Source organism: Heterocephalus glaber, unplaced genomic scaffold, assembly GCF_053883595.1.
Source record: "Heterocephalus glaber isolate CG9 unplaced genomic scaffold, H.glaber_assembly_v1.0 deba00001479, whole genome shotgun sequence".
NCBI lineage: Eukaryota > Metazoa > Chordata > Mammalia > Rodentia > Bathyergidae > Heterocephalus > Heterocephalus glaber.
This window is the reverse complement of record NW_028258316.1, coordinates 1,876,313-1,902,147: the sequence shown is the minus strand read 5'-3', so window position 1 is coordinate 1,902,147 and position 25,835 is coordinate 1,876,313. Positions and strand designations below refer to the sequence as shown.

Sequence of the window (25,835 nt, the reverse complement as noted above, 5' to 3'; positions counted from 1 at the left end):
GGAAACCCTGCCCTGCGGCAGGACCGGTGTCAAGCCAGGCTTGGACAGGTCATATGAAGAAAACACCAGTCAGGGCTCCTGCTTCCTTTATTGGTACCTGAGGGGCTGGGAACGGCCTTCTAGGCCATCTCCACCTCCCACCCCTAGGTTTTTGCACACTGGAGAGGACCCTCAAGGAGAGTCCCTAAGATCTGCTTAAGTAAGAGCTGGGACGCACTTTCAGGACACAGTTCAACCCCCAGGACTGGCCACACAGGTGCTCAGGGAGTGTCAGGCACCCTGGCTTCCCTTCCTCTGCTTGGAGAGACCGCTAGGGCAGGGTCCCCCTCCGGCGCCCTCGGGGGGAGGGTCCAGTACCGGCCTCGCAGGCCAGCATGCACCTCCAGGAAGTCCTTGCTGAACTCCATCTCAGCCTCACTGCCCTCTGACTCCCAGTAGAGCGCCTGCTGCCCACGGAAGGTCGTGGTCCTTGTGCTGTGGGTGTCCCGGATCTGGGAGGAAAAAGGCAGTTGGGATGATGGGACCCCTCACCAGAGAGAGCCCCATCGGAGACACGCAGCTGGGCTTTGCCACTTCCTTCCGGCAGGTAACGCAACACACATTTGTTGAGTAAGTAGGGGAAATTCTCCTTCCCATTTTTCCAGTAATGATTCTGAGATTCGGGGTCTGAAGTAACTGAGGGGGTCCTCAGAGCCCAGTCCCTGTCTCATCTCTAGGGCCAGCTGTCCAGTCCCGACCCTGGGGTCCTCACTGAGATGTAGCTGCCAATGGTCCCAGTGCCCACGTCGGTGGCCAGGACATGGATGGCAACGCGGGCCTGCGGAGCCACGCTGATGAAGACCCGGCAGCCACCTGCAGTCCTCCCATCTGGACTCAGTCGGGGGCTCAGGATATCACCCCGGGGGCCAAAGAGCTGGAGGTCGCATTCTGCAGGGGAGAACAGATGGCAGACTCGGGGCGGGCCACTTCAGGGACACACAAACCCAGACAGATGGGGACAGCAGGGCAGCTCACAGCCAGGGGGCACAAAGGTCATCTTCAGAGGATCCCAGGCAGAAGCCTCAGGCCCCTGCTTCCACCTCGTCCTGCCTGAGCAACTTCAGGCAAAGACCTTCAAAGCTCATGCTCCCGTCCCTGCCTCCTCGGTAGAGTGAAGGGAATGCGGCTCACCCTGGGAAGGGACCTTTTAGGACAAAGGTCGGCTCTATAGCGCTTGCCAGGAGCCCACTCACCACCCCGAGTGCTTCCCTCGGCCGCCCTCCCACCAGTGCCCGAATGTGCTGAAGCCAGGCAGTGAGGGGCAGTGGGAGCAGGACCGGCAGCACAGCTCCCTGCCGAGGGGCGGGGGGTGCCGGGGCAGAGGGTGGTGAAGTGAACTTCTGCTGCGGCCAAGCCCCTGCACCCCCTGCAACCTCTGTGAGCGGCTGGCAGAGCCAACTTCGGCCACCTTGGGCTGCTGGGAGGCCCAGAGCGAGCCCCAGAGACAGCCAGAGGGTCCCCGAAACGCCGGCCTCTGTCTGAGGAGGGGCGGCGGGCACCTGTGCGCCGTGGGTGCAGGGACACACGTGAACAGCAGTGCGCAGGACGAGAACTGAGGGAGAGTGGCTCACAGAAGGGTGCTAAGGCCCCTGAGGGAGCTGAAGGCCGAGCGCGAGGGCCTGAAGGGTGGGGCGGATGCGGACCCTGCCTCACATCCACCCAGCCGGCTGCATGGCTGGACAGGAAGGACCACAGCCGCGTCCTGGAACCTCATCCTGGCTGCATGCCCAGACCAGCCCTGGCCAGCTGTTGCCACTCTGTCCTACCCACTGCCCCAGCAGCACAGGCCTGGTCACCCCATGGGGAAACAGGGGTGACCCCAGCCCCTCGCTGTACCTCTGTGGAAGGCTTCCGCCACAGGCTGGCTCCAGTACCGGAGCACCACTCCATCCCCCGGCTGCTCTCGGTGCTGTCGCACCACCAGCGTGTTGGTCTTGGAGGCAAAAGTCTCGCCGGCCAGGTCTCTGCACACCTTCCTCCAGGTGAGCCGGCCCCAGAGCAGCAAGGACTCCCCTAGAAAGTGGGGAGATGTGAGGGCCCAGCGCCCTTGCCCCAGGCTGGCAGCAGCAGCTCAGGGGTAGGCTAAGCTGAGACCCAGTCGACACCCCTCTCCCTGGCTATAGGGCTCCAAGTACGGGCGCGTTACTGAATCTCCCTGGTTTCAGGTGCATGCCTGTGAAGTAGGGACAGGTCATGAGTCACCGTGACAATGAGTAGGAATGCATGGGGAGCATCCCGTGGGAATGGGGCAACCTGGAGTGGCCCTGGAACCTGGTGGCCCTGTACCTGGCAGCAGTGGCCCTAGATGTACCTGCGCTGCAATTGAGGGAACTCTCGAGGACCTGGAGGGTCACCCCCTCACCCAGCGGCCTCCCAATGGCCACAATACAGTCTGCCTGGCCAGGGCCTCGCATGTCGATGGTTCCCGTAGGCTCCAGGTGCTGCCTGCCACAGACACCTGCAGAAGGAGCGGAGCAATGGGGTGAGCAGAGCTGTGGGGTCCCCGGCAGTGCAGGCCAGGGCTTCCTCTGCTATGCAAGGGCCTCCCTGGGTCCGGGAGGGGCTGCATGGGTCACCGTCACCCTCCAAGGCCCGGTGCTCCAGCACTAGGGAAGTCCTGGCTCCTGACAGGTGCCTTTGCCACCATCCTCCCAGAGGCAGGGCCAAGGAACCTAACTGGACTCTGCTGGCCTCTCCTGGGGCCCTGGAGGCCGAAAAGCAGGGGAGACGAGGTGGGCCTGGGCCGGGGGCGGGGACCACTCCAGAGAAGCAGCAGCAGCGGCAGCCATGGTTGGGCTTGGAGTGGTGGCATCCTCGTGGAGCGCCAGGCTGGAGCCCCCCTGTCCCTCACAGGGCCCAGCCCAGCACCCCTGCACCATCACTGGCTTGGGCAAGTACTGGCAGAAGCTGGCCGGCAGGGGTGCCTGGCCCTGCGGTCCAAGGCAGGTGTCACGCCGGCGCTGGATGCCGTCCCCACAGGAGACGGAGCACTGTGGGGGAGAGGGGGAGGGGTTGTGGCTGACCTGGACACAGGGTGCTGGGGACAGTGGTGCCCACAGGCCAGGTAGGCTCAGCTTTAACCTGGAAGATGGGCAGGTGTCTCTGTTACACAGCCCGAGACACAGGCCAGAGAGTCCCCTCCGGCTTCCCGGAGGCCAGCTCCAGACTCGGCCTGGTGCCCTCCTCTCAGGGCCCTCAGTGGCCCCAGAGCCACCAGGGCACCTGAACTCCACACCTTCCGCAGGGGAAGTCCAAGCACCATAGCAGCCCCTACCTCTGTCCAGGGGCTGATGTGCCACCGATAGGTGCAGTCAGCCAGGAAGCAGGGGACACTGGCCAGCGGCTGCACCAACGACTCACAGGAAGCTGCAGCCACCTCTGCGTCCCGGCCCTGGTCCAGCCTCATGCAGGCCACTGCACGTGTCGCAGTGCCCAGGCCACAGCTGGCTGAGCATGGGCCTAGGGACAGGACTTTCCACCTGCAGGGACAGAAGGCCCACGTGAGCGCCTTGCTCCTCCAGCCATCGCTGGACAGGTGAGGGAACTTGGCCAGACCTCTGGCCGGGTCTCGGGCTCCCTGGGCCAGGAATGGTTCTGAAGGGCTCTGCAGGAAGTGGCCCATTTCCCCTTTGTCACAGGACAGCCACACCCCACAGCTGCTCGCTGCCCAGGACATAGGTACAAGGCCCAAGGAACAGAAATGGACCCGATGCACCACCGCGCACAAGCGGCGGCAAGGCCCATGCGACCCCGCCCTGCCAGCTCACTTCAAAATGAATGCAGCAGGGAGCGGTAGGCAATTCCCAGAGCCCAGACGTGAATCCAGGCACCCCGCACTGCAGTCCAGGTCTTAACTCACAGCCTGCAATGCTGCCCTCAACCCTGTGTCCTCAGAGGGACAGGGTTGCTGAGGAGGGACAAGCTGTGACCCCAGCCCTCGGGGCATATGGTCTCCCCCTGGTGCTGCTGGCCTGGGGCCTGCCCCATGCCCTGTGGGAGGCAGCAGCAGGTCCCCCTGCTGTGACCACTGAAGCATCTTCAGGGTTGGCACATGCCTGTAATCCCAGCACTCTGGGAGGCTAAGCCAGGAGGATTGCCATGTTCAAGTCCAGCCTGGGCAACTTATCGATTTAGTGAGACTTTGTCTCAAAATAAAAAGCAGAGAAGGGCTGAGGACGTAGCTCAGTGCAAAGGCCCTGGTATAGTAAAAAAAAAAATCAAAAACAAATCAGAAGTTGCCACTGTGCACTGGTCGGGGCGGAGCCTTGCTCCCCCAAGGAATCCTCAAGCCCTGGGGAGCCAAGTGCAGGACCCCTGGAAACCTCCAGGACAGCGAGAGGCCAGAGTGGCTGCGGCATCTTCCAAGGGGCGGCCATCACCATAAAACCCCACCCCGGCTCTGAATAACCTGAGCCCAGGGACCTCGGCATGAAGGGAGATGCCGGGACACTGTGCTGGAGGGACCATAAAGTTACAAAATGTGAACCGGCCAGCACACAAACTATGGGAGGGACGGGGCGCCCTCTGGTGGTGGCTCTGTCACCATCCCTGCTGGGACCAGTCCAGGCCTCCCCCTTCTGCAGGTCCGGTGGCTCCTTCCCCTGGGCTCCCCACAACTGCACCCACAGGACGCCACCCTTTCCCTGGCACGTGGGCCTCACCTCCCAAGCCCAGCGCAGCCCGCCCGGCTGTCCTGTGTCTATAACCCCAGGTGCCTGTGGGCGTCACCGTGCACCACTCTGCCCCAGGACCTGTCACCTCCCCTCTCCTGGGGGCCAGGGCTCCAGGCTGCAGGCCTCCTGGAGCTCTGGGCAAGGCAGGATCTCCTCGGCCTCACCGTGCCCCTGGGCCCAAGCACAGCACAGGGTCCCCTGCGTGACCCCTCCCCACAACTGACACTGCAGGCTGCCAACTTGTAGCTCCACCTGGAACAAACCAGCGCAGTAGGCCTGGAGCCCCGTGGCTGAGACCCAAAGAGCCAGGTCTCCCCGTCGTCCCTCCAGACCGGGGAGACAGGAGGCTGGGGAGGGCCTGGGGAAATTCCTCCCTGGGGTCCCCCTTGTGTCCCCCAGCAGCTCAGCCCGGGGACGGTGTGCTCAGAGTAACCCACTTCGTAGAGAGGGAAGCCGGGGGCCAACAACAGGTGGCACGTGCGAGTCTGGGGCAGTGCGGGCAGCCAGTGTGAAGGGGACCCTGTGAAGGCGCCTGGCACAAAGGGATCCCGCAGTTCTGCTTTCCGCATCAAACTGCCCCACTGTGTCCCAGCCACTGTCCAGCATCCCTGCCCCCTTCAGCTCCAGGAGGGGGGATTCTTGTTCTCCGCTGTGTCCCCTGGCCCCGAGCAGCACTCAGGCGTAGCAGGTGCCCATACAGAGTGGGTGGGGAGTAAATGGGAGCCAGCATGGCGCCCACAGCACCCTGCGCCCTTTGCGGCGCTGACACGAGGGGGTGTCTCCTTAGGCCCCGCAGCCTGCTGGGCAGCAGGACGATGGCTCCTGCAGCCCAGACGCTGAGGGTCAGGAGGGGCAGCAGAGCTGGGGTGCAGACTAGGGCTGTCCGTCCCTGGGCGAGGGGCTCACCTGGCCGGGCAGGGCTCCGGGCTGCAGTCCTGGAAGGGGCCGGGCTGGGGTGTGGGCCAGCACTTAGAGGGAGGCAGAGGGACAGGGCGGCCGTGGTCCATCCTCACGCAGCGCACAGCCAGGGGGATCCGCCCGCCTCCGCAGGTCACAGGACATGGCACCAAGGCCCGGGCCTCCCACCTGCAGGAGAAAGGCCAAGCTCACGAGGATGCCACCCCTGGGCCGGGCCCCTCCCCCTCCCCCAGTCTCCCTACCCCACTCACTGGGCAGGGCACGGGCCAGGCTGGCACACCTCCCACCGGCTCCCAGGCCTGCTGGCCAAGTCACACAATTCCTCCTGCACAGGCGTCCCAAGGACTGAGTCCGTGCACAGGAATCGCAGCTCCATCAGTCCTGCAGGGAAGAGCAGGGGCCCCTCACCCCAAGAGGTGGCTCAGCAAGGGCCACAGCACATGGCTCGCTGGACAGCTCTGGCCGACAAGGCCCATGGGGCCTGAGCCCTGGCTCTGCCACTTACTGGCTGTGTGACCTTGGGTAAGTGACTTACCCTCCCTGAGCCTCAGGCTTTTTGTATTACAGTGCCTACCTGCATAGTCATTTTAAAAGGTGTAAAAGGAGAGCTACAAAGTACCTGGCACACATAGGTGCTCCGCAAATGGAAGGTACTGTTGGGCATGGAGAGACGTGGTAAGAATTGCTAGAAGAGCATTTCACTGGGGATTGAACTCGGGATCTTGCGCTTCTGAGGCAGGCGCCGGAACCACTGGGCTAAATCCCCGACCCAAGCACACCTCTTCTTAGGGCTGCTTTAGGAGCGTCTCCATCTGGCCTCAGCTCTAGGCCTGCTGAGGTCAGATGGGCCATGTGCTTAGGGCCTTAGGACCTTGTGCATATCCTCACACCCTTCGAAATGGCTGCTATGGAACTAAAGCTTTTCAAACCTGAGAAGTAACAGACACTGAGGAGATGGAGGACTCTGAACCTCATGCCCAGCTGGTCAGGATGTAAAATTCTACTGCAAAGCAGTAGAGGGATTCTTCAGACAGTTACACACGGAATGAGCATGTGATCAAGCAGCCCCCCTATTTCCAGGAGACGCCCCAAAGGAGCAACAGGCAGCAGGTATTCGGAAGGATCTGCAGCACCTGTGCAGAGAGGCATTATCACAGCAAGTGAGCCGCACATCCATCCATGGAAGGATGGAGAGATAAAGCCTGGCCCATCCTATGAAGATGCTTCTCAGCCTTGCGAGAGAAAACAATCCTGACAGCTGCTACAGGGGGAACTCAGAGGACACCACGCCAAGTGAAAGAAGCCAGTCACCGAAGGACGAGCCCTGTGGGACTCTAGGAATCTGAGGGCCCTCGAGGAGTCAGATCCACAGGGACAGGAAGTAGAACACAGGTGGCCAGTGGCTGTAGATGGGAATAGGAAGTTGGTGCTTAACTGGGGACAGGGGGTCAGTTTGGGGTGGCAGAAAATTTCCGGATAGATGGATGGAGCAGACTTCTGCAGGACAATGTGAACGTGCTAGACGCTGATGGACAGAACACTTTGATAGTCAAAATGGTGAGTTTCCCACTGTCTTTTACCTCTGTCAGAAAGGAACACAGAGCCACTACATGTGTCTGACTTTGCTTCTCTTTGGTGGCCGGCTGGACCATCTCTTACACCTGTCCTGGCTGTAAGGGACGCCAGTCGGTGCACCCTCGCCACGTGTTACTCTCGCTCCCAACCTTCTGCCCACTCAGTGAACACTGGGTGCAGGCTCAGACCTGGCTGCAGTCCCCTGTCTATGCCCTGTACCCACAAGGCTGGGTTTTCTGGGGCCACTGCAAATGGCTGCTGGGTCTAAGGCAGAAGCAGGCAGGTAAGAGAGCTAAGGACCATGCTGGCCATCGGGAGCATCCTGGGGGCGCTCACCTCGACCACAGGAGACAGAGCACAGCCCTAGCTCAGGAGTCCACCTGTGTGCGGCTGGAGGCTCCTCCTCTGGAGACCTGGTGTGCAGCTGCAGGGGTGGGGGTGAGCAGGTGAGTCGGGACTCCTGCCTCCACCTGGCACTCAGCTCACCTGCACCCACCCTGACCTGATCAGGAGACAGAGGAGAGCAGACAGGGCCCTCCACCCCACCGCGCCCCTGCCGTGTGCCCACCTTGGCATCTGCAGGCTCCTCGGCAGTGGCAGTGTCCTCCGTGGGGTGGGCCGAGAGCTGGAGAGCATAGCGGGGTTGCAAGCCTGGCCTGCAGCCTCACTCAGCCTCGGGAGCCTGGTTACCAGCCAGGGTGGGCAGCATTTCCCAGCACAACAACTAAATTAAACTCCTCCCAGGATGCTTCTAACAGGCCTCTGTCCTCCCAACCTGCCGCCCCTCCACAGGCTCTGTTTACCCTGTGCCCCAGCAGCATCTGCAGCAAACAGTGCTCCTGCTCTGGCCCAAAGGACACTGGCCTCCGAATTCTCCTAGCCAAGTAGGACCCAGGAGCCCCAGCCACCCTGTACCCAACCCACTCACCTGAGCCCAGGCCGGAGGACACACCGTCCCAACACAGGCCTTGCCAGCAGGTGGCATCTCGTGGGTGGCACAGGCCCCTGCAGTCGCTGGTGAGCCCGGGCCATGGGCACCCTGCCCACGGGTCACATTGGGCAAGGCCAGGCCTGCTCCCCCAGCCTCGGTGCTCAGGCCGGGCTCTGACACCTCCTGCCTGAGGACCACACAGGACCTGGTCAGTGCTGGCCCCAGCCCCAGGCCTCCCTCCAGTCTCCTAGGACCTTGCTGCCCAGATAAGGTAGCAGTAGGTATGGTCACAGCAGGCAGCCACTGTCACCGCGTCTGTCCTGAATCACAGTCCCTCACCTGAGAAATGGGGTCACCGATGAAGCCCACACCCAGAGCGACCTCGGCACTAAATAAAGGCACACGCAGAGCCACCCCATGCAGGCCCCATGGGTCCCTGAGCCCGCACTTACCTAGGAGGGCAGGGCATGGGGACGCAGGGCTCTACCCAGGCGGGTGGTTTCGGGCTCCCTTGACACCAAGTGGCCTCCACCCACACATTCTGGGCCCGGTCCAGGCAGCTGTAGAACACCCGGTGCAGCCCTGCAAGGGCAGAGCCAGGGCTCGGCCACCTCCAAGCAGGGGCCAGCGGGGCTGCGGGCGACCCTGTCCTGGGCCTCACCTTCCCCACAGCTCACGGAGCAGGGCCCACGCTCCGCAGCCCACTCCCACACCTCCTGCTGCTTGGGCTGGAAGTAGGTGAAGGTGACATCTGGGCGGGTGAGGGCACCATGCTCCTCGCCATACCGCCTGTACACCTGCAGGGGCCAGACCCTGTCCAGTGGGCGCCCGGGGCCACCACCATGGCCACCAGCCCCCAGAAGCCTTTGCACATTTCATTCCTCAGCCCCACATTGCCAGGCCCTGGGGACAGCATAGCAGACAGCACCATCTGAGCTAAGGGCCCAGGTAGTGCTTCCCAAGGGACAGGTACTGTGGGCGCATGGAGCAGGGGTTCCCAGTCTTTCTGGAGTGGGGACGGACTGCAGTGGAGCCTCCAGCAAGGGTCACCCAGCTCAGTGTCCAGGTGAGTCTAGCACCCCATGAGCTTCCACAGCGAGAGTTCAGCCAGGGGCAGCAGGAAGGGACACGATCTTAGAGGCCGTGTGGCCACCTGGTGGCCTGGCTTGACCTTTGGAACTGTAAGGTGTTCGGCAGGGCATCTGGGCCTGTGTGCACTTGCAGAGGGGTCTAGACCCAAGAGAAGGGCCAGCCTGGAGGCAGATCCTACAGCACAGTGTGCCATCAGCCCCTGTCGCCTCCGGGCCCATGGCCGGCCACCCCACAGGCTTCTGCAGGAAACAGGGGGATTCCAGGGCCCCTGGAAGAGCATGCTTCCCGGATGCTGGAGGAGCTCCCGGCAGCAAGCATTTGGGTCAGCATTTCCGGGCAGCAGCAGAGCAGGAGGGGACCAGGATGCCAGAGGTGCCTCGGCCGGAACCCCAGTGTCCTCCAGGCCATCTCAGCTGCACACTGACTCTGGGCCCCAGCTGAGCACGCACAGCCACACAGAGCCTCCCTGGGTGCTGTGAACCTTGGCCCCAGAGAGGCATCAGGACTGGGCACACCCTGAGCTCCCTCTGCACCACAGCTCCTGCTGGCCCTGCCTACCACCCCCAGCTCCAGAGCTCCTCCCTTCCCCAGTGAGGCCGATGAGCTGCACAGGGCCCCACACCTGGCAGCTCCCCCAGATGACCATGGCACCGACCAATAAGTGAGTGAACAAATGACAAACAAGAGAGCAGAGCTGGAGCCCCCACCCTGGCTCCCCTGCCTGCTGAAGACCTGGATCTCCACGTCTTCTTGGACGGGTCCCTGGATGCGGATCTCCTCCTGGCGGGGTAGCCGGTCCTCAGAGAGGGCCACTCTGTACTCCATGCGGCTGTCCTCCAGGAGGGATGGGTGGGTGGTGCTGGGCGCGATGCTGCCTTCCCCAGCCACAACGTAGTGCCCTCGGATCCTCACTGCTGTGAGAAGCGGTGTCAGCCCCTGGGGTCCCCAGCCTCCCCTAGGCAGCTGGTCCTCCTGGCCTCTCCCTCTGCATGCTCCCCCACCCTGGAAGGCTTCCCTACAGCCTCCCGCCATGCCTCACTTGGAACCTAGTGTGGTCACAGCCTCCATCCCTCCCAGGGTCCTCACACACAAAGTACCACTCGCGGGTCAGTGGCTGGGCCCCAGGGCAAACACCCTTGTCAAGGGCTCAAAGGTCAGGTGCAGGGCTGCCCACACCAGAGAGGCCAGCTACATGGCTTCCATGGAGCCCCAAGACCCCGGAGGACACTATCCTGGGGTATCACTGTCCATCAACCGCCCTATGGACTGAAGCCCAACAGAAACTCAAGCTCCCAGCTTCAGGGAGCTTCCTGAGCATCACGCTCTGTACCTTGAGTCTCAGTGCTGGAAGGCTGCCAGGTCCTGGGACACAGCCCTGCACGTCAGCCCCACCACCTTCCCTTCTCGCTTCCCTCCCCTGGGAAGCATAACCTGGAGGGTAGCTTCCCTCTGTGAGCTCCGGGACTCTCCTGGTGAATTAGAAAGCCAGGGCCATTTTGCGAACCCCCTGAACCTGCAGCTGGGGTCAGAAGTGAGGCCATCTTGGGGACCAGGGATGGTGGTGTCCTCGGGTCGACTCACCCAAATGCGTGAAGAGGGGCCTGCGGTTGACGATGCGCACCCCAGTCATGTCGGGGGTGACTGTCAAGAATGTGACATATTCTAGGGAAAAGCAAAGTGGGGGACCTTGGGGCCTCGGGATACCCACATCACAGTCAAAGCCAGCCGATCCCAGCTGACGGTGCCACAGGGTTGCCTCCACTTAGTGAATCCCTGTCAGGAGAGCAACCCAAACCCGGCTGGGGAGCCACCCGCAAGGCCCTGCCCCGGCTGGGAGCAGGGGCCAGGTGGAGGGCCTCCTGCCCGGCAGGGTGCACCAGTTCCCCAGGACCACCATACACTGGCGCTGGACCAGGCACCTGACTCGACGTAGTCCAAAGGCAAGGGCTGCCCCTGTGACGCCTCCCTGCCTGCTTGAGTCCCCCAGTAGGATTTCCTGGGTGCTCGGAAGAGCCCTGCCTGCCACGCATGCAGTGTCTATGTTTTTCTGCATGGCAGCTGTAGTGAGTGGTGACGAGGTGCCCCCATCTGGTGGTGGCATCGCTGCCAAGGTCTGAGCCGGCCATGGGAGGCTGGCATTGTGGGGGAAGGACGCCCGCACAGCAGCCTGGGCCAAGGCTGTGGGTGCCGGGGCTCTGGGGGCTGCTTCCTACCCTACCTCTGGCCGTCCCCGCTGTGAAAGAGCCATTCCGGAAGCTGCACGTGCTGTTGTCCCCTCCACACACCCGGCACACGTCCCACGCCTGCTGAGAGTCCATCCGGCCGTCACAGCCAAATGTCTGTGCAAGGAGATGACAGAGGGCCAGCATCAGAGGAGGACGCGTCTCCTGACACCCCAACCCTGCCACCTCTGAGGTTCGGAAGAGAGCTTGCAGGGCTCACGGGCTGTGCCCCAGGCCACGGCGGGGACCATGACCTCAGCGACCTCCAAGTCTCCCCCTTCCCAGCGCAGCTCCCCTGTGTACCCACAGACCTGCCCGGGGCCTTCCGAAGGCACAGGCTGGCCTCAGGGCCATGAGAGGTGCAGGGACGCCCAGGCTAGCCGCACACGCCTACCCGGCAGCTGCCCAACACGCACAGGCTCAGGGTCCTGTCCTCCTGGGGGCCGCTGGGCACACACCGGGTCCCGTCCAGGAGCCGGTGTCCTTGCCGCACAAGGAGGCTCTGGCTGCCAGCCCAGCACAAGCGTCTGCACAGAGCGTCCCCTGCGAGGGCAGAGGGACAGGGCCTGAGGCGGGGCAGGCGGGGAGAGCAGGGGCCGGCGGTGCCCTCTGCTCACCTCGCACCTAACTGCCTCCCTGGGTTTGGGCTCCCTGCTCTGCCTCCAGACGCAGTGATGATAACCAAAATTGATAACGGCACTCACTGGTTTAGGAGCCAAGTACCGCACTTGGGATTTCCCCGTCAGTTTTCTGCCTGAATCCTTCTCCAACCCCAGAGGGAGATGTTGTCATTGTCTCCATTTCCCAGAGGGGAAACTGAGGCTCAGAGATGGGGCCCCAGCGCTTATCAGCTGGGAGGCCAGGCCAGCGGTGTGCCACAGTCTGGGGGACACGAGAGCCTGCCCTGTCCACCCCTGCAGCGAGGGGCCGCCCCCACTCAGTCTGCCAAGGGGCCCAGCTCCAGCGCTGCCTGGCCCACCTTGGCTGTACTGCACTGCAGCACCCCGGTGGTGGAAGGAGGTGCCCCCCGGGGAGACGGGTAGCGGCTGGTCGTCGGTCTGGGCGCACTGCTCGGACATGAACTCCAGCTGCGTCTTCTCGCAGGCCTGGCCGGAGTGGTAGAGGACAGGCACAGGGGGTCCTTGTCACAGTGCACCCTCCGTGCGGGTCCAGACACGGGTGACCCAGCCCTAGGCTGTGCCTCAGCTCCCCGTGCTGGATAGTGGAGCGATCAGCGCCCCTGCCTGTCTCTCTGTCAATGGGAAATGCTAAAGATTCGGTAGAGGATGTGAGGCAGCAGTACAGAGAAAGCAGGACAAAGCGCTGCTCTTGTGGGACTCTGAGAAGTCAAGGCTGACTCTGTCTATTCTCTGGGGTGTAGGTGACCTCAAGGCGGGAAAGGAGAGGGACTTTGAGGTTCCAGAGCAGAGGGCGACAACCCAGCCCCAGCCCCAGGCAGGTATCCAGGTCTACTGTGCACTGGAGAGAACCAGAGCCAACCCGGGCCAGGGACACGGAGCACCGCTGCCGATGGGAAGGAAAGCAGAGCAGGTCGGTGTGTGGGCCACAGCATGGCGGCTCCCATGTTACCGTGCGGCCCTGCAAGCCCACGGCCAGGGCTTGCTGTAGTGTGATCCCCTCGTCCCTCCAAAGTCCCTCAACAGTGTTACGAGGGGTGGCCTTGGAGGTGAAGGGGCAGTGAGGGCTCCGCCTTGGGGGCTGGGACCGTGCCCGTGGCGGATGGAGGGGCCGGCGCAGGTCTCTTCCCCTTCCGTGCCTCCTGCCACGTGAGGACCCAGCATCCTCCCCTGGACAGCACAGCCACAGGACAGGCTGCCACCTGGGCAGCAGGGAGCAGCCCTCAAGGACCCAACCCTGCCGGGGCTTTAACCGGGGCTCCCTGCTCCAGAACCAGGCGAAGCAAATGTCTGCGTCTGTAAATCACCCACGGCGGTGCTGCGTGACAGCAGCCCACCCAGACTGGGACGGCACACGGCCCAAAGAAACACGAACAGGAACCCCAACAGGGACCCCAACAGTCACCGCACAACGTCTTTCTCACAGCACAGTTTGCAACAGATGACGGGTGGCAATGACACCAGTGCCCATCGATACACAAAAGCCAGAGGAACTGCAGGCTCTCTGGCCACGCAGTAGCTTGGAAGCGGCCTGGGGTTAAACTCTGGGTTCCATCCCTGGCACTCCCAAGAAAGAAAAAATGGAGTAAAAAAATAAAACGATCAGCAGGTGCTGGGGCAAGTGGAGGGGGGCCTGGGAGGGACTGCTTTGCTCCCCTGCAGTGACAGAAACAAGCATTTGGAGCCAGGTAGGGTGGTGGCCGTGCAAAAGGCTCTGGTTGTGCACTTTGAAACGGGTGACTTCATGCTATGCGGTTTTGCCTCAATTCATAAATGACAGGAACACAGTGCTGGCATCCCAGGGGCAACTCTCACTGGCAGATGTGCCTAGGATGGCAAAACCCCCTCGGGGAGGGAAGGGACGCTCTGGGATCCCTGCTGGTCACCGGTAGGACCGCCCTGCTGTGGTCCCGGGTCCCCCTCCAAAGTGAGATGTGAGCCCCAGGTTGGCCCCCACCCCACGGCTCAGTCCGGGAGTCAGGCCCACCTGAGTGTTACACATCTCAGCCTGCAGGTCGGCCCCGGTGCACGCACGCCCCCCGAAGGCAGGCCTGAAAATGCCGAACAGGAGGTGAGAGGTGAAGATGGCCCCAGTGGGGAATGGGGGCCCCACCCTCCCTGGGAGGACCGGCAGCCCCTCCACACAGTACCTGGGGTTGTCACACTGCCGCCTCCTGGTGACCACACCTCCTCCACAGGAGCGGGAGCAAGGGCTGCTGGGGCCCCAGCTGGACCAGCTCCCGTGCATGGCAGCCACGGGCGTCAGCTCCGCCAGGGAGCGGCAGTGACCCTTGAAGCACCACTGCAAGAAGAGCCAGCTCTGTTACACCCTGTGGGACACAAGCACACACACACAGGACCCCAAATCCACAAGGACCCCCACAGGGACCCTGCCCTCATGGACGCCCCTATACCTCATCTGCTTGGGTGCTTTTGTTTTTTGGTTGTTTTTGAGACAGGGTCTCACTCTGCAGTTCAGGTTGGCCTGGAACTCACTATGTAGCCATAGCTGGCCTCGAACTCATAGTAATCCTCCTGCCTCAGCCTCCTGGGTGCTGAGATTAGGTGTGTGTCACACCTCATTCTGCTTGGGAATAAACACTAAAGGGAAGAGCTCAGACCACCAACCTGAAGGACTAAGCAAGGGCCTGGCCACCCAGAGAGCAGGAATCGAGCCTGAGAGGGCCTGGGTGGGTAAGAAGAGGAGGTCTGGGGAGATGCTGGGGCCACAATGTCACCAAGCAGACCTTTCTCTGCCCCAGGGGGGATGACACGACCCCTGTGTCCAGGTGAGATGGGGCCCTGTGCCTGGGAGTGGGGTTCAGAACCTCCTACTCTCCAGGTTGGTGGGGCCTCTGCACTCAAGCAGATCCCCTGGCCTTGCAGGCACCGAGTGCATTCCACAGACCTAGAAACCAGCAGCCCAGCCTGGAGGGTTCAGGTGGCCGGCAATCAGGTCTCCCCCACACCCACAGTCCCTCGGGGGCATCTGCAGCCACGCTTGACCTGGCTGGCGCTCTCTGCCCAGCCCCTCCTTACTGACCTCCTGCCTCCTGCCCCAGCGACAAGGCCGCCAGGCTGGAGGGGCCATGTGTGAGCACGCATACGCCTGAGTGTACACTTCTGTGCACACACACCTGCCCACATTCACACCTGTGCACCCACCTGAGCACACACAGCTGCACACACACACCTGTGCACACAGCTGAGCATAAACAGCTGCACACACACACCTGTGCACACAGCTGCACACACACACAAACTCAGTCTCTCGGCTCACGCCCTGACCTTCTCCAAGCCGCATTCTGTCCCATCCAGGAGAGGCACGAGGCGCCGGCTGCAGCTGCTGTGGTCCAGGGGGTCCGTGTGGCAGGACAGGGCCTGGCACATGTCCTAAGAGGGAGACAGGAGGTTCCTCAGGGGCCACCAGGCAGTACCCCTCCTGGACCACAGGACAATTGACCACCAGTGCCCTGCTCTGGGGACGCCAGTGGGTGGCCTGAGAAGACAAGGCATGCTGACATCAGTGAGGGGCAGAGGCCCTGGCCTGAGCCCTCCAGGCTTCTCAGGGCCCACAAAAACGTTCTGGTTTCCTTCGAAATCAGCAAGAAAATGAAGCTTTAGGTCAAAATAAGTCCTCTAATATAATGCAGTATGCTGAAACTGATGAAGGTTAGAAAAGTGCATAAGCCTTGGTAGTGTTTTTGGAGGAAGGAGCCCACCAGGGCAAAGGCCTGGGACCCCTGAATGCCCTAGGCAGCCCTGGGAGAAAGTCACCAGTGGGCACCTGCTCACACTGCTGTCCGGTGAGGAGGCTGCTTCCTCCAGGTTGGGAGCCCTTGGAAGCTGTCTAAGGCCGGCGTCCTCATTCAGCCAGGCGTCTGCAGGCACACGTGTGTGCCAGGACCACCTACATAATTTCCATGGTCCAATCAAACAAAAAATGCGAGGATGAGCTGAGCGTAGTGGCACATGCCTGTACTCCCAGCCCTTGGGAGGCTGAGGCAGGAGGATTGCAGTGAGTTGGAGGCCAGCTTGGGCTACATAGTGAGTTCAAGGCCTGCCCGAGCTATATAGGGAGACCCTGTCTCAAAAAACAAAAATAAAATGTGAGGATTTTCCAAAACTTGAGGATTTCAAGAGCCAACTAACAGCACTGGACCAGGGACGCAGCTGTCCCTCCATGCCTGGCACTCAGCATGTGGGCAGCACACTCACCAGCCCCTCCCTGGCAAAGGTGCAGGCGGTGGCAGCGGGGCCGAAGGCAATGCGGCACTGCTCCTCCATGCCATAGTAGAGGCCGGGCTGAGCATCAGGCAGGTGCCCTGTGGGTCCCCACGGCGAGCTTGGCAGGTCCCACATGCAGCGTACCCACCCTGTGCTGCGACAGGTCCTGGCTTAGGCTCCGGGGAACACGGGTTGGGTGGACAGAAGGGTAGACGTGGGAAGGGTAGGCTCAGGCCCTGGGTGGCACGGGCTGGTGAGCAATGGAAAGATGGAGGAGAGGGGCGAGGCGGAGAGGTAGGTATTGGCGTGGAGAGGTTGGAGGGGCAGGACTGCAGGAAGGACGGGGTGGGCAGAGAGAGAATGAGGGGGCGGAAGTGGATGCAGGAGGGAGCCCTGGGACCGGAAACGTACTGTGGGTTGGGGGTCATACCTGAGCAGCTGCTGCAGCTGCCTTCGGCTACAGGGGGACCACACCTGGCCCCTGTGGGTGGTGGCCACGCCGTCAGAGGCCATCACATGTCCACTGGCCCCACAGCCGCTGCCAGGTGCCCCATCGTGGTCCAGGCCTAAACTGAGGGCAGCCGGCGCGGTCAGGGGCTGGGCCCCCGAGTTTCCAGACTTGGGTCAGCCCCCGGCCCTGCCACCAGCTGACGAGGTACAGTGGACCCAGCAGGCAGCTCTGCCTCAGTTTCCTACCTGGGTGTGGTGGGGAGCACTGGCCCCACAGGTGGGTCCTGCCTCTTTTGGGGACGAAGCCTTTTAACACATGCAGCCCAAAGCTGCTTTTAGGCAATGATGGGGAAGCAGAATTGACAGTCTCGTGGGGGGCAGCGCCTGCCATCAGATCTGAGCGAGGAGCCCCCCACCGGCCCCGGGGGCTCTGCACCCTGCCCAGCGGGGGCTGCTGGGCAACCAAGGTAAAAACTTCCATTTTTCAGCTGGGTATGGTGCCACATGCTTGTTATCCCAGCTCTGGGGAGGCTGAGGCAGGAGGCCAGCCAGGGCTACACAGTGAGTTCAAGGCCAGCTTGAATTAGAGACCAAGAGCCTATCTCAAAGAGCCAAAAAGAAACTTTCACTTTTCATTTAGAAGTCCCTGGACTATTTGACTTTTGGGGTATCACTCTCATCATCTGAAAAACCAAACATCACAGAGAAGCCCATTGCCCTAAGTCAACGACAGAAGACAGAGCGAAGATTTGCCCACAACAATGCATAACGTACATAACAGGAAGAATTCAGAAATAACCTATGTACCCAACAAGAAGAAATTAACCAAATAAGTTGTGGTGCATTAAAAAAAAAACAAGTAAGAGATCTGGGAGAGATTTTTGGAATATATTATTACACTAAAAAGCAGGGTTCCACATGAGCCCAATTTTGCCAATAAAAAACTGTGTGTATATAACAAATAGGCTGGAATAAAATACACAACACAAGAGGAACTTTAGGTGGTGGGATTCAGGGTACTTGTGACAGCCTGCCTTTTCACTATCTGAGTTTCCTACAAAACTTACTTTCTGATCCGTGTTTATTTTACTTTTTTGCGGGGGAAGGGGGTCTTCTAAGCATTTGGTGATCAAGAGGTGTCAGATGTCCCCGGCTGGCTCTACTCTCCCAGTCCTTGGGGTTGGGGTGTAGGATCCCCAGGCAGGCTCTGCCAGGGCCTACTGCCTGCCAAGACCGTCCCTCATCCTGGCCAGAGCGTGGACAGCTGGTGCGGCCGCATACCTGTGTCCGATCTCATGGGCCATGGTGACCCCCAGGTCAAAGCCAGTGTCCTCAGTGATAAGGCAGCTCCAGGAGGGGGAGCAGGCACCCCCCAGCTGGGTGACTCCCCGGACCTGCCGGTTCCCATCAGGCAACTCCAGGTCAAACCTTGGCAAGAGAAAGGCGTCACCACCAGGAGGCACTGCTTGCCCGCAAGTCACCAGGCAGGGGCAGGAGAGGCCCAGCTGTGGCCGTCTGGGCAGGCACATCTGCTGTGAGCTGGGTTACCTGGTGACGTAGAGGACCAGGTCAGCGTGCCCAGGATCCTTGTCGTCCTCAGGGTTGACTGAACGGCTCCACTCACAGACGCTCAGCAGGGACGAGGTGATATTGGCAGTGATATTCGGGGTCCCCTGCGGGATCACCAGCAGAGCCCACTTTTCTGGGATCTGTTCCGCTCCTGTTGCATTGCTTGGTCTGACTTATAACAACCCCATTGCCACCCCACATTACATATGGGTAAACTGAGCCTTCTGGAAGTAGTCAAGAGCCAGCCTGCCTGGCTGACAGCCCCTGAGCCGCTGCACCCCACAGGCATTGCAGGAGGAGGATGGAGGGGTGGAGGAGTCGCTGACTCGGTGCCTGACTGCATGGGGCAGGGACCAGTGTAGTGCTGCCTACCTCAGGCTCCGTGAGGATGAGCAGCTTTACCAGGTGCACTCGGACCTGCACCCCCAGGGAGGGGTCCCTCAGCAGCTCCGACCCCTGCGGGGGCAACATGTATGTGGGCAGCACTGGCCCTGACCCAGTGGGAGCAGCAGGGCAGGCGCACGTCCTCGTGCTGGGAGCCCACACCAGAGACAGACGGTCACACAGCCTCTGGGGGTCCCCCGGCCACCTCCCAGAGGGAGCCCTGGAGGATGGTGAGACCGCACGATCACCCGGCCTCTCCCCGCCTGCACCAGCTCCGTCCTTTCTGTCTCCGTCCACTGGCCGGGAGCACCTTCTCCTCCGCTCTGCTTGCTGAGTCAGACTCTGAGCCACCTTCTCCCACCACAGCCCATTCCTGCCCTGGCTTCTCAGTACACAGCTCATGGCTGGCCGAATTCCCCCCAAAGCACACAGTGCCCGGTGGGAGAGGAGCCCATCGCTGGCTATGGCTGGCCTGAGTTCAAATCCAATCTCTGTCCCTTGCCAGCTGTGAGCTCTGTTGACCAAGCCCTGAGCCTCAGTCTCCTCCTCTGTGAAATGGAGGCAGAAGCTTCCCTGGTTGTCAGGACACTTGGGGACGACGTAGCTGTGAAGGGCCAGGGCTGACAGTGGTTATTCCCACCACAGGTGGCATTGGGGAGGAAGCTAATCTTACCTCTGCTGCTGGGCCGGCCCCCCAGAGAGGCAGGCGAGTGACTGAGGGAGCCCAGGCTGGGTGACTGGGCTCGAGGGGAACAGACATCCCAAAGTTCAAACACGGTGGTTTCCAAGTGACTTAGAGGAAACCGTTCTTGCTGGGAAAACCGCCTTCGTGGCTGGTAGGCAGAAAACCTACACAGGGTTGTTCAGGAGTGGACCACGTCCACAAACAGGAGGGACCTCGGGGCCAGACCCCTGGAAACCGGCCAGATGAGGAGGCGAGGCATCCACAGCCGCCCACTCCTGGAGCCCGCCCCGCCTCTGCAGCAGGCCAGGGAGACGGGAGGGGGCTGGAGCTGTCGGCCACTCACTGAAATGAGGTTCTACTGTCCTTCCAATCCAGTCAGTCGGGATCTTAGAGCAATTTTTCAGTGAGTGATTCTAACCGCTCTCTTCAAAGTTTGTCTTAGGTTGCAGCTCAGTGGTGGGTGAATTCCTGACCTCTCAGCCTGGGCCTCAGCCATTCTCCATGCACTGTGTGTGTGTGTGTGTGTGTGTGTGTGTGTGTGTGTGTGTGTGTGTGTGTGTATGTGTGTGTGTATGTGTGTGTGTATGTGTGTGTGTATGTGTGTGTGTATATGTGTGTGTGTGTATATGTGTGTGTATGTGTGTGTGTGTGTGTGTATGTGTGTGTGTATGTGTGTGTGTATGTGTGTGTGTGTGTGTGTTGCAAGGGAACCCTGACAATCAGCTGGTTTAAATCTCCTGTGCCTCAATGACCTCTCATCTTTCTGAGATGGTGGTGAGGGCACAGTTCCCCCCACCCTAGACCATGGAGAGGGGGGAACTGGGCATCTCCACTGCCCTGGCTGTCTGTTTAGGCTTCTGTCTGCCCCTCCCCTAGAGAAGGGAGGACAGGCCTGAGAGAGGGTGGGACTGGGGAGCGGAGGGCAGTGTGGGCAGCCTGCACCCCTCTTTGCCAGGCAGCGTTGGCCACGTGGATTCGAGTAGCAAAAGACTGTGGGGTGCAGGATGGAGACAACGGCTGGTCCCAGACCTACCTCCACTGAGGAGAGGAGGAAGGAAAGAGGGGTCTATCTCTGTCCCTACCCCTCACCAGGGCTCTGAGCCCCTGGCCAACCCAGCCTCAGGTCTACACCCAAGTTCAACCCGCTGGGCAGATGTGCATGAGCAGATGTGCATGAGCAGATGTGCGTGAGCAGATGTGCATGAGCAGATGTGCATGAGCAGACGTGCATGAGCAGATGTGCATGAGCACGCACGGGCCAATGCTGTGGCCTCTACCCTGCCCAAGACTCACGATGTTGACATTGGTGAGGATGTAGCGCTCGGTGTCCTCCTGGTGAGCCTGGTGGACGTCAGGGCCCACGGCTACCAGCAGCTCCAGGTGCAGGATGCCCCCTGCTGCCCGTCTCCGTGTCCGCCTCCAGAGCCCGGGGGAAGGATCTGCTGAAGGGGAGAGACAGGCCGGCTGGGCTTGGGGGGATGCTCTTCCTGGAAGCCAAGATGCCACATGGCATGGGCACCCCCAGTGGGGGCTCCCCCTGGTGACCAGGCACTCTGGGCACCTAAGAAGGTGAGCCTGGGAGGGAGTTTCTGTGATCGTCTCATCTGTCAAGTGAGACAAGGGTCCCACTGCCCCAAGGGCTCTGTCCAAAGCCCCAGGCCTCTGCTCTGCCTCCTGGACACGTGCTGGAGGACAGAGTCTCCCTGACACACCACCCTTCTCGAGGCCCAGTTCGGCCCTGTGGGGCACCAGCCAGGCCTGGGAGGTTGCAGATCCTGGCCCTGCCCCTGAGCCATGTGGTTCTGGAGCAGCCGAGTCCCTCCTTTGAGGCTCCGGGTCCCCATCTGCAACAAGGGGACAGCAGAAGCCCTGTCCCAGCACCCCCAGGGCCAGAGAGTCCGAAGGCCGGTGGCCGCACACCACCTTCCCCTGCACGCTAACGTTCCTATCTCAATAGGGCATTTCCCATGGCCTCCCAGAGGTGGGGCTGAGCCAGCCCTCCTGGCTGACCCTGGAGGTGCCATCCTCTCCCAGGAGCTGTACCTTGCACAAATCCCGAGGCGGCGGGGCTGTGGATCAGGTGGGGCAGGGCCCCACTCCAAGGTGGCACCAGCGCCTGGTGCTTCCTCTTCACTGGCTGGACATACAGTCTGCCTGCGCCCACCTGAATGTCGCCCTCCTGCAGGAGAGACAGCGGCCTCCAGAGTGCAGCACGGGGGAGGGCCTGTCTGACCGTTGGCACTGGGCACAAGGGCTCCGCCCAAGTCCAGGGTCGCCAAGCCCATCTTCCCCCACGTCTGGGACCCGGCTTGCTGCCCACCACGTGCTGCCAGCACCCACCCAATGCCAATCACTGCTCCTGCACATGGTCCCATGGGTCCACCCAGAAACCAGGCCATGGCATCGCGCTCGACAGCCTTGCTGGCTCTGGCTCTGCAGTGCTTCCCGAGAGCAGTATCCTTAGACAAGCTCCATCTGGGTGTGAGACAGCGGCCAGGCACTACCGTGGTCACTCACACAGGACCAGTCTCAGGGACCGGCCTGAGGGCCCCTGCATTCAGCCTGATGCCAAAGCCCCACCCCTGTCTTGCCTGGTGCCCTGGGAAGTCGCCAAAGCCTATGTTGCACCCGGCTCTGCCACTTACTAGCTGGGCAGGCTGGGGACGAGGGCCCGGCTCATCTATGCCTCTGTTTCCCCCTGGAACAGGATCCCTGGTGCATTCGCCATTAGGCAGACCGGATGTGGGGGCACTGTCAGGATGCGGGCCTCATGGCGGGGACTCAGGATGAGGCCTCTGCACAGGGTCCCAGCAGGCACAACTGCCCCAGCTTCCATCCCGAGCCGATACTCACCACATGGCCTGAGCAGTGTGTGACCCTGGCCACTGTGCCCGGGGGCAGCAGGGCACGTCCCCCCGTGAAGCAGTGGCTGAGGGGCCCTTTCAGCAGCCGGAGGGAGGCATTCACCACATGCTCGGTGACAAAGGAGGGACCCAAGAGGCCCTGCTCAGGCCGGAAGGAGAAGGCAAAGGGCTCTTCCGGGGCACTCAGGGAGCAGCGCAGGGCCCTGCAGGGCAGTGTCGGGAGCTGATCCTCGCAGACGCAGGTGAGCGGGGCCACAGTGAAGTGGGGCACTGTGGGACACAGGGGCCATCTCGCTCACCCTGCCCGGCCACCCTATCCTCCTACCCAGGGACAGGCCTGAGTCGGTCCCTTTGGTGAGGGTCAGTGGAGGGGGTTCCACAGGCCTGCAGGCCAGGGCCTGGGTTCAAGTTCTGCTCTTCCTAGCTTGAGGGCTGGCACACCACAGGTGGCCTCTTCTCCCCAAGCCTCACCTGGGGGCCAGGTGGTGCTTGCAAGCTAGTTGCAGTCTTGAATGCCACGCCAGCCAATGATCCCAGCCACGTGACAATACGGAGTCTGGTCTCCCAGGAAACAGGCACAAGGCCAGCTCACTGTTCTCCTCCCAACACAGCCCAGAAGCAGAGGGCTGGGCCCCGGCGATGGCATCCAAGCCCTCAAGGACAGGCAGAGCTTCAAGGACCTGGGGTCCAGCTGGCCCCAGGGCACTGGGTTCTGCTGGGGCACAAGTGGGAACCCTCTAACTCCCCCAACCGGATGGCTACCCTGCCCACCTCTGGTCCCCTCCAGCCTTTGATCAAAGCCACTAACAGCCCTCCTGAGCAGGGGCCTGGGACCCCGAGCCCCACAGGCCACAGGGAAAGGCTTTGCCACAGGAGATGCAGAGGATGGGCTCTGGAGGGGGCTGATCCACCACTACCTTGTTCCCCCAAAAAGGAATAAATATTTACATCCATGGCCAGAAACAACCGAGCTCCTGAAAACCAGCCAGCCCAGCAGAGGGCCTGGGCGGAAAGAACTTGCTAGCTAATGACCATTCGCTCGGGGCCGCCAACCCCAGCCCAAACAGAACACCCTGTCTAGCTTTTATCAACTTGGCAGGAAGTGACAGCGCTAATGAGCAGGGTGACTGCTACTCCTCTGACCTCTTCCCTCCAGAGCCACCAAGAACCCCAGACCACTGGCTCAGTGCAGAGCTGCCCCCCAACCTGAGAAACTGCCCCAGCAAGGGAGGCACCAGAACGTGTACCTTCCAAGGCTGCATCAGGCCCAAAGTAAGAGGACACCTCCTCAGGCTCCAGAGCCTGCAGAAAGCTCTGCAAGAAAAGAGAAATGGAGAAGAAGAAAAAGGAGAGGAGACCAGGGAGGACAGGATAGAATCGGACAGAGGCAGGGACAGGCAGGGCAGGCACAGGCCTGGGACAACTGGCCTCTGTTTGTCCTCACTAGAAGAAACCAACCCCTCTTCAGTGAGCAGCCTCAAGCCAGGCGCGGGTCCTCCACCCGAGCGCCCCTGAACCCGAAGCCAACATGGTCAGCAGGAAGACAATGCCCACTCTGCCCTCCACCGACCAAATGCCAAGCTCCCACCGCGAGCCCACCTGCTGGAAGTCCGACAGCCCCCAGCAGCCGAGGGCCAAGAAGGCACTGAAGAGGACCCCTCCAACGCTGGCTGCACGGAGAAGGGGGCATCGTGCCCAGGGCCGAAGCCGGCTCATCCTCAGGACCAGTCCGTGGCGGGAGAGGGTGCCTGGTGCCCAGGATCTCGTTGGTGTGGAATGCGAGGGCCCTGCTCACTCTCTGACTGGCTGAGCAGGACGCTGGGCAGCGTTTGCTCTTGGGAACTCCCCGCTTCCTCCCAGGAAGAGGGGCAGGGGCAGCCGCAGCTCCTCCCACTGTGACCTGACCCTGGGCCTGCACTGGGCTGACCAGCACGGCACCCCCACCCTGTGTGCACAGCCAGCTCCTGGGAGGGCCCGGGCCCTGGAGATGAGGGCTGGTGCAGAATGTGGGGCACGTTTGGCTCTCTCGGGGTCTCCACTCCCAACTGGCCAATGAGAGGGTGCACAAGGGCACCACAGCTCTGACCGCCAACAGCCTGCTCTTGCTGACACCCTCGTTTGCTTTTCATTTTCATTAGTCCACATTTGCAGGACATACTGCTGACAGGCCTGCCAGTGTGGAGTTGGTACATGTCCAGAACACATCTTAATCTTCTTCCACCCCCTTCCCCTCCCCTCCACCGCCCTCCCTACATCTTCTGCTCCCTTTCCCATTTGAGAAAGATCTATTTCTCTACTTCTTATTACCTATCTTTTATTTTGCTCTTTGTTCATAATTTGGGTTTCTCATAAAGAGAAACTATGCGTATTTAGCTTGTATGTCTGATTTCACTTAATATTATGGTCTCATGCATCCATTTTCCTAACAAATGACTCGAGTTTATCCTTCTTTATGGCAGAGTAGCACTCCATTGTGTGTAAACACCACATTTCTTTATCCATTTATCTGTTGATGTGTTGGGAGCAATGCTACATAATTCTAGGGAAAAATCATTTGGTTAGCCTAGTTCTCTTGCCTACAGCCCAGCTACAGAATAGCTCCAGTTTGGCCTCCGGTCACAACTGAGACTTCAGTGATCCAGTGATGCTGTGATTCTCCAGGACAAGAAACATCCTGGGAGAATAAACATCTGCTCAGTTCCTCATTGTTCTTGGACTGTTAACATCTTGTTTACCCGAGATGTACTGAACTCTCTGCAAGCCTCTTGTTACACCTTGTTTATCCCAATGTGAACTACTGAATTCTCTGCAAGTCATTTGTTACGAGGCACTGAATAAAAGGTGTGGTAAGCTGGGGGCTTTTGTCTTTGCTGCCCAGAGCAGCACTGATCAGACCCAAAGCTCAGCTTCTTCTCAGTCTCATTTGTCTACCTTTCCTGTAATTCGCCGTGTGCTGCCGTGGCTCGCAGGAGACCAGGACTCACTGCAGAGGTTCTGGTAACGTCCCCTTCCCCTGTTCCCTACCTTGATGGACACATAGGCTGCTTCCAAGATTTAGCTATTATAAATTGTACTGCTGTAAACATGGGTATGCATGGATCACTGTAAAACGATGTCTTTAACTCTGCTGGGAAGATACCTAAAAGGGGAGTGGCCAGGTCAAATGGAATTTCTAGTCTTAGTTTTCTGAGTAATCTTCACATTAATTTCCACAGTGGTTGCACTAGTTTACATTCCTTCCAACAATGAAGAAGAGTTCCTTTTTTCTCTCCAGCCTCATCAGCATTTGTTATTTGATTTTTTTTTTCCTGTACCAGGAATCAAACTCATGGCCTGGAGCTTGTCAGGCAGGTGCTGCACTGCTGAGTACATCCCCAGCCCTATTATTTGATTTCTTTGTTGTTGTTGGGTTTTTTTTGGTACCGGGGATCAAACTCAGGACCTTGTGCTTGCAAGGCAGGCAGCGGAGCCACTGAGCTAAATCACCAGCCCAGTTATTTGATTTCTTGATGATAGCCATTCTTTCTGGGATAAAATAGAATCTGTGCTAATTTGGATTTCTCTAATG

At 60.6% G+C, this 25,835-nt stretch overlaps 1 protein-coding gene across 12 annotated transcripts; it reads right to left on the bottom strand.

The window, feature by feature from the left end:
• Positions 1 to 69: 69 nt before the first annotated feature.
• On the bottom strand, positions 70 to 24,121 carry Adamts13 (ADAM metallopeptidase with thrombospondin type 1 motif 13). 12 transcript variants are annotated; one of them, XM_021261740.2, is made up of 31 exons: positions 23,867 to 24,120; positions 23,515 to 23,581; positions 22,257 to 22,537; positions 21,447 to 21,582; positions 20,697 to 21,247; positions 18,707 to 18,790; positions 18,314 to 18,438; positions 18,047 to 18,193; positions 16,746 to 16,886; positions 16,307 to 16,469; positions 15,377 to 15,481; positions 14,239 to 14,390; positions 14,076 to 14,139; positions 12,430 to 12,556; positions 11,845 to 11,993; positions 11,447 to 11,567; positions 10,810 to 10,890; positions 9,961 to 10,142; positions 8,798 to 8,933; positions 8,589 to 8,718; positions 8,134 to 8,323; positions 7,774 to 7,830; positions 7,542 to 7,629; positions 5,882 to 6,011; positions 5,619 to 5,798; positions 3,314 to 3,518; positions 2,717 to 3,029; positions 2,351 to 2,497; positions 1,876 to 2,052; positions 752 to 927; positions 70 to 491 (listed from the first exon to the last, which is right to left on the bottom strand). In XM_021261740.2, exons 1-31 carry the CDS (start codon positions 23,981 to 23,983, stop codon positions 261 to 263), a joined length of 4,953 nt encoding a protein of 1,650 aa, XP_021117399.2. In that variant the 5' UTR covers positions 23,984 to 24,120; the 3' UTR covers positions 70 to 260. The 12 variants fall into 12 exon arrangements, with proteins under 12 accessions (XP_021117399.2, XP_021117402.2, XP_021117400.2 ...); XM_021261743.2 differs by having other exon boundaries at positions 8,798 to 8,864; XM_021261741.2 differs by having other exon boundaries at positions 9,961 to 10,139.
• Positions 24,122 to 25,835: the final 1,714 nt, after the last annotated feature.

Excerpts from the sequence above, each read along its gene's own strand:
- Adamts13 (XM_021261740.2), bottom strand. The coding sequence starts at position 23,983 with ATGAGCCGGCTTCGGCCCTGGGCACGATGCCCCCTTCTCCGTGCAGCC. Across the intron at positions 21,583-22,256 it reads CACACTGCTCAGGCCATGTG|GAGGGCGACATTCAGGTGGG; the intron begins GTGAGTATCGGC and ends TCTCTCCTGCAG. Across the intron at positions 3,030-3,313 it reads ACATCAGCCCCTGGACAGAG|TGCTCCGTCTCCTGTGGGGA; the intron begins GTAGGGGCTGCT and ends TCTCCCCCACAG.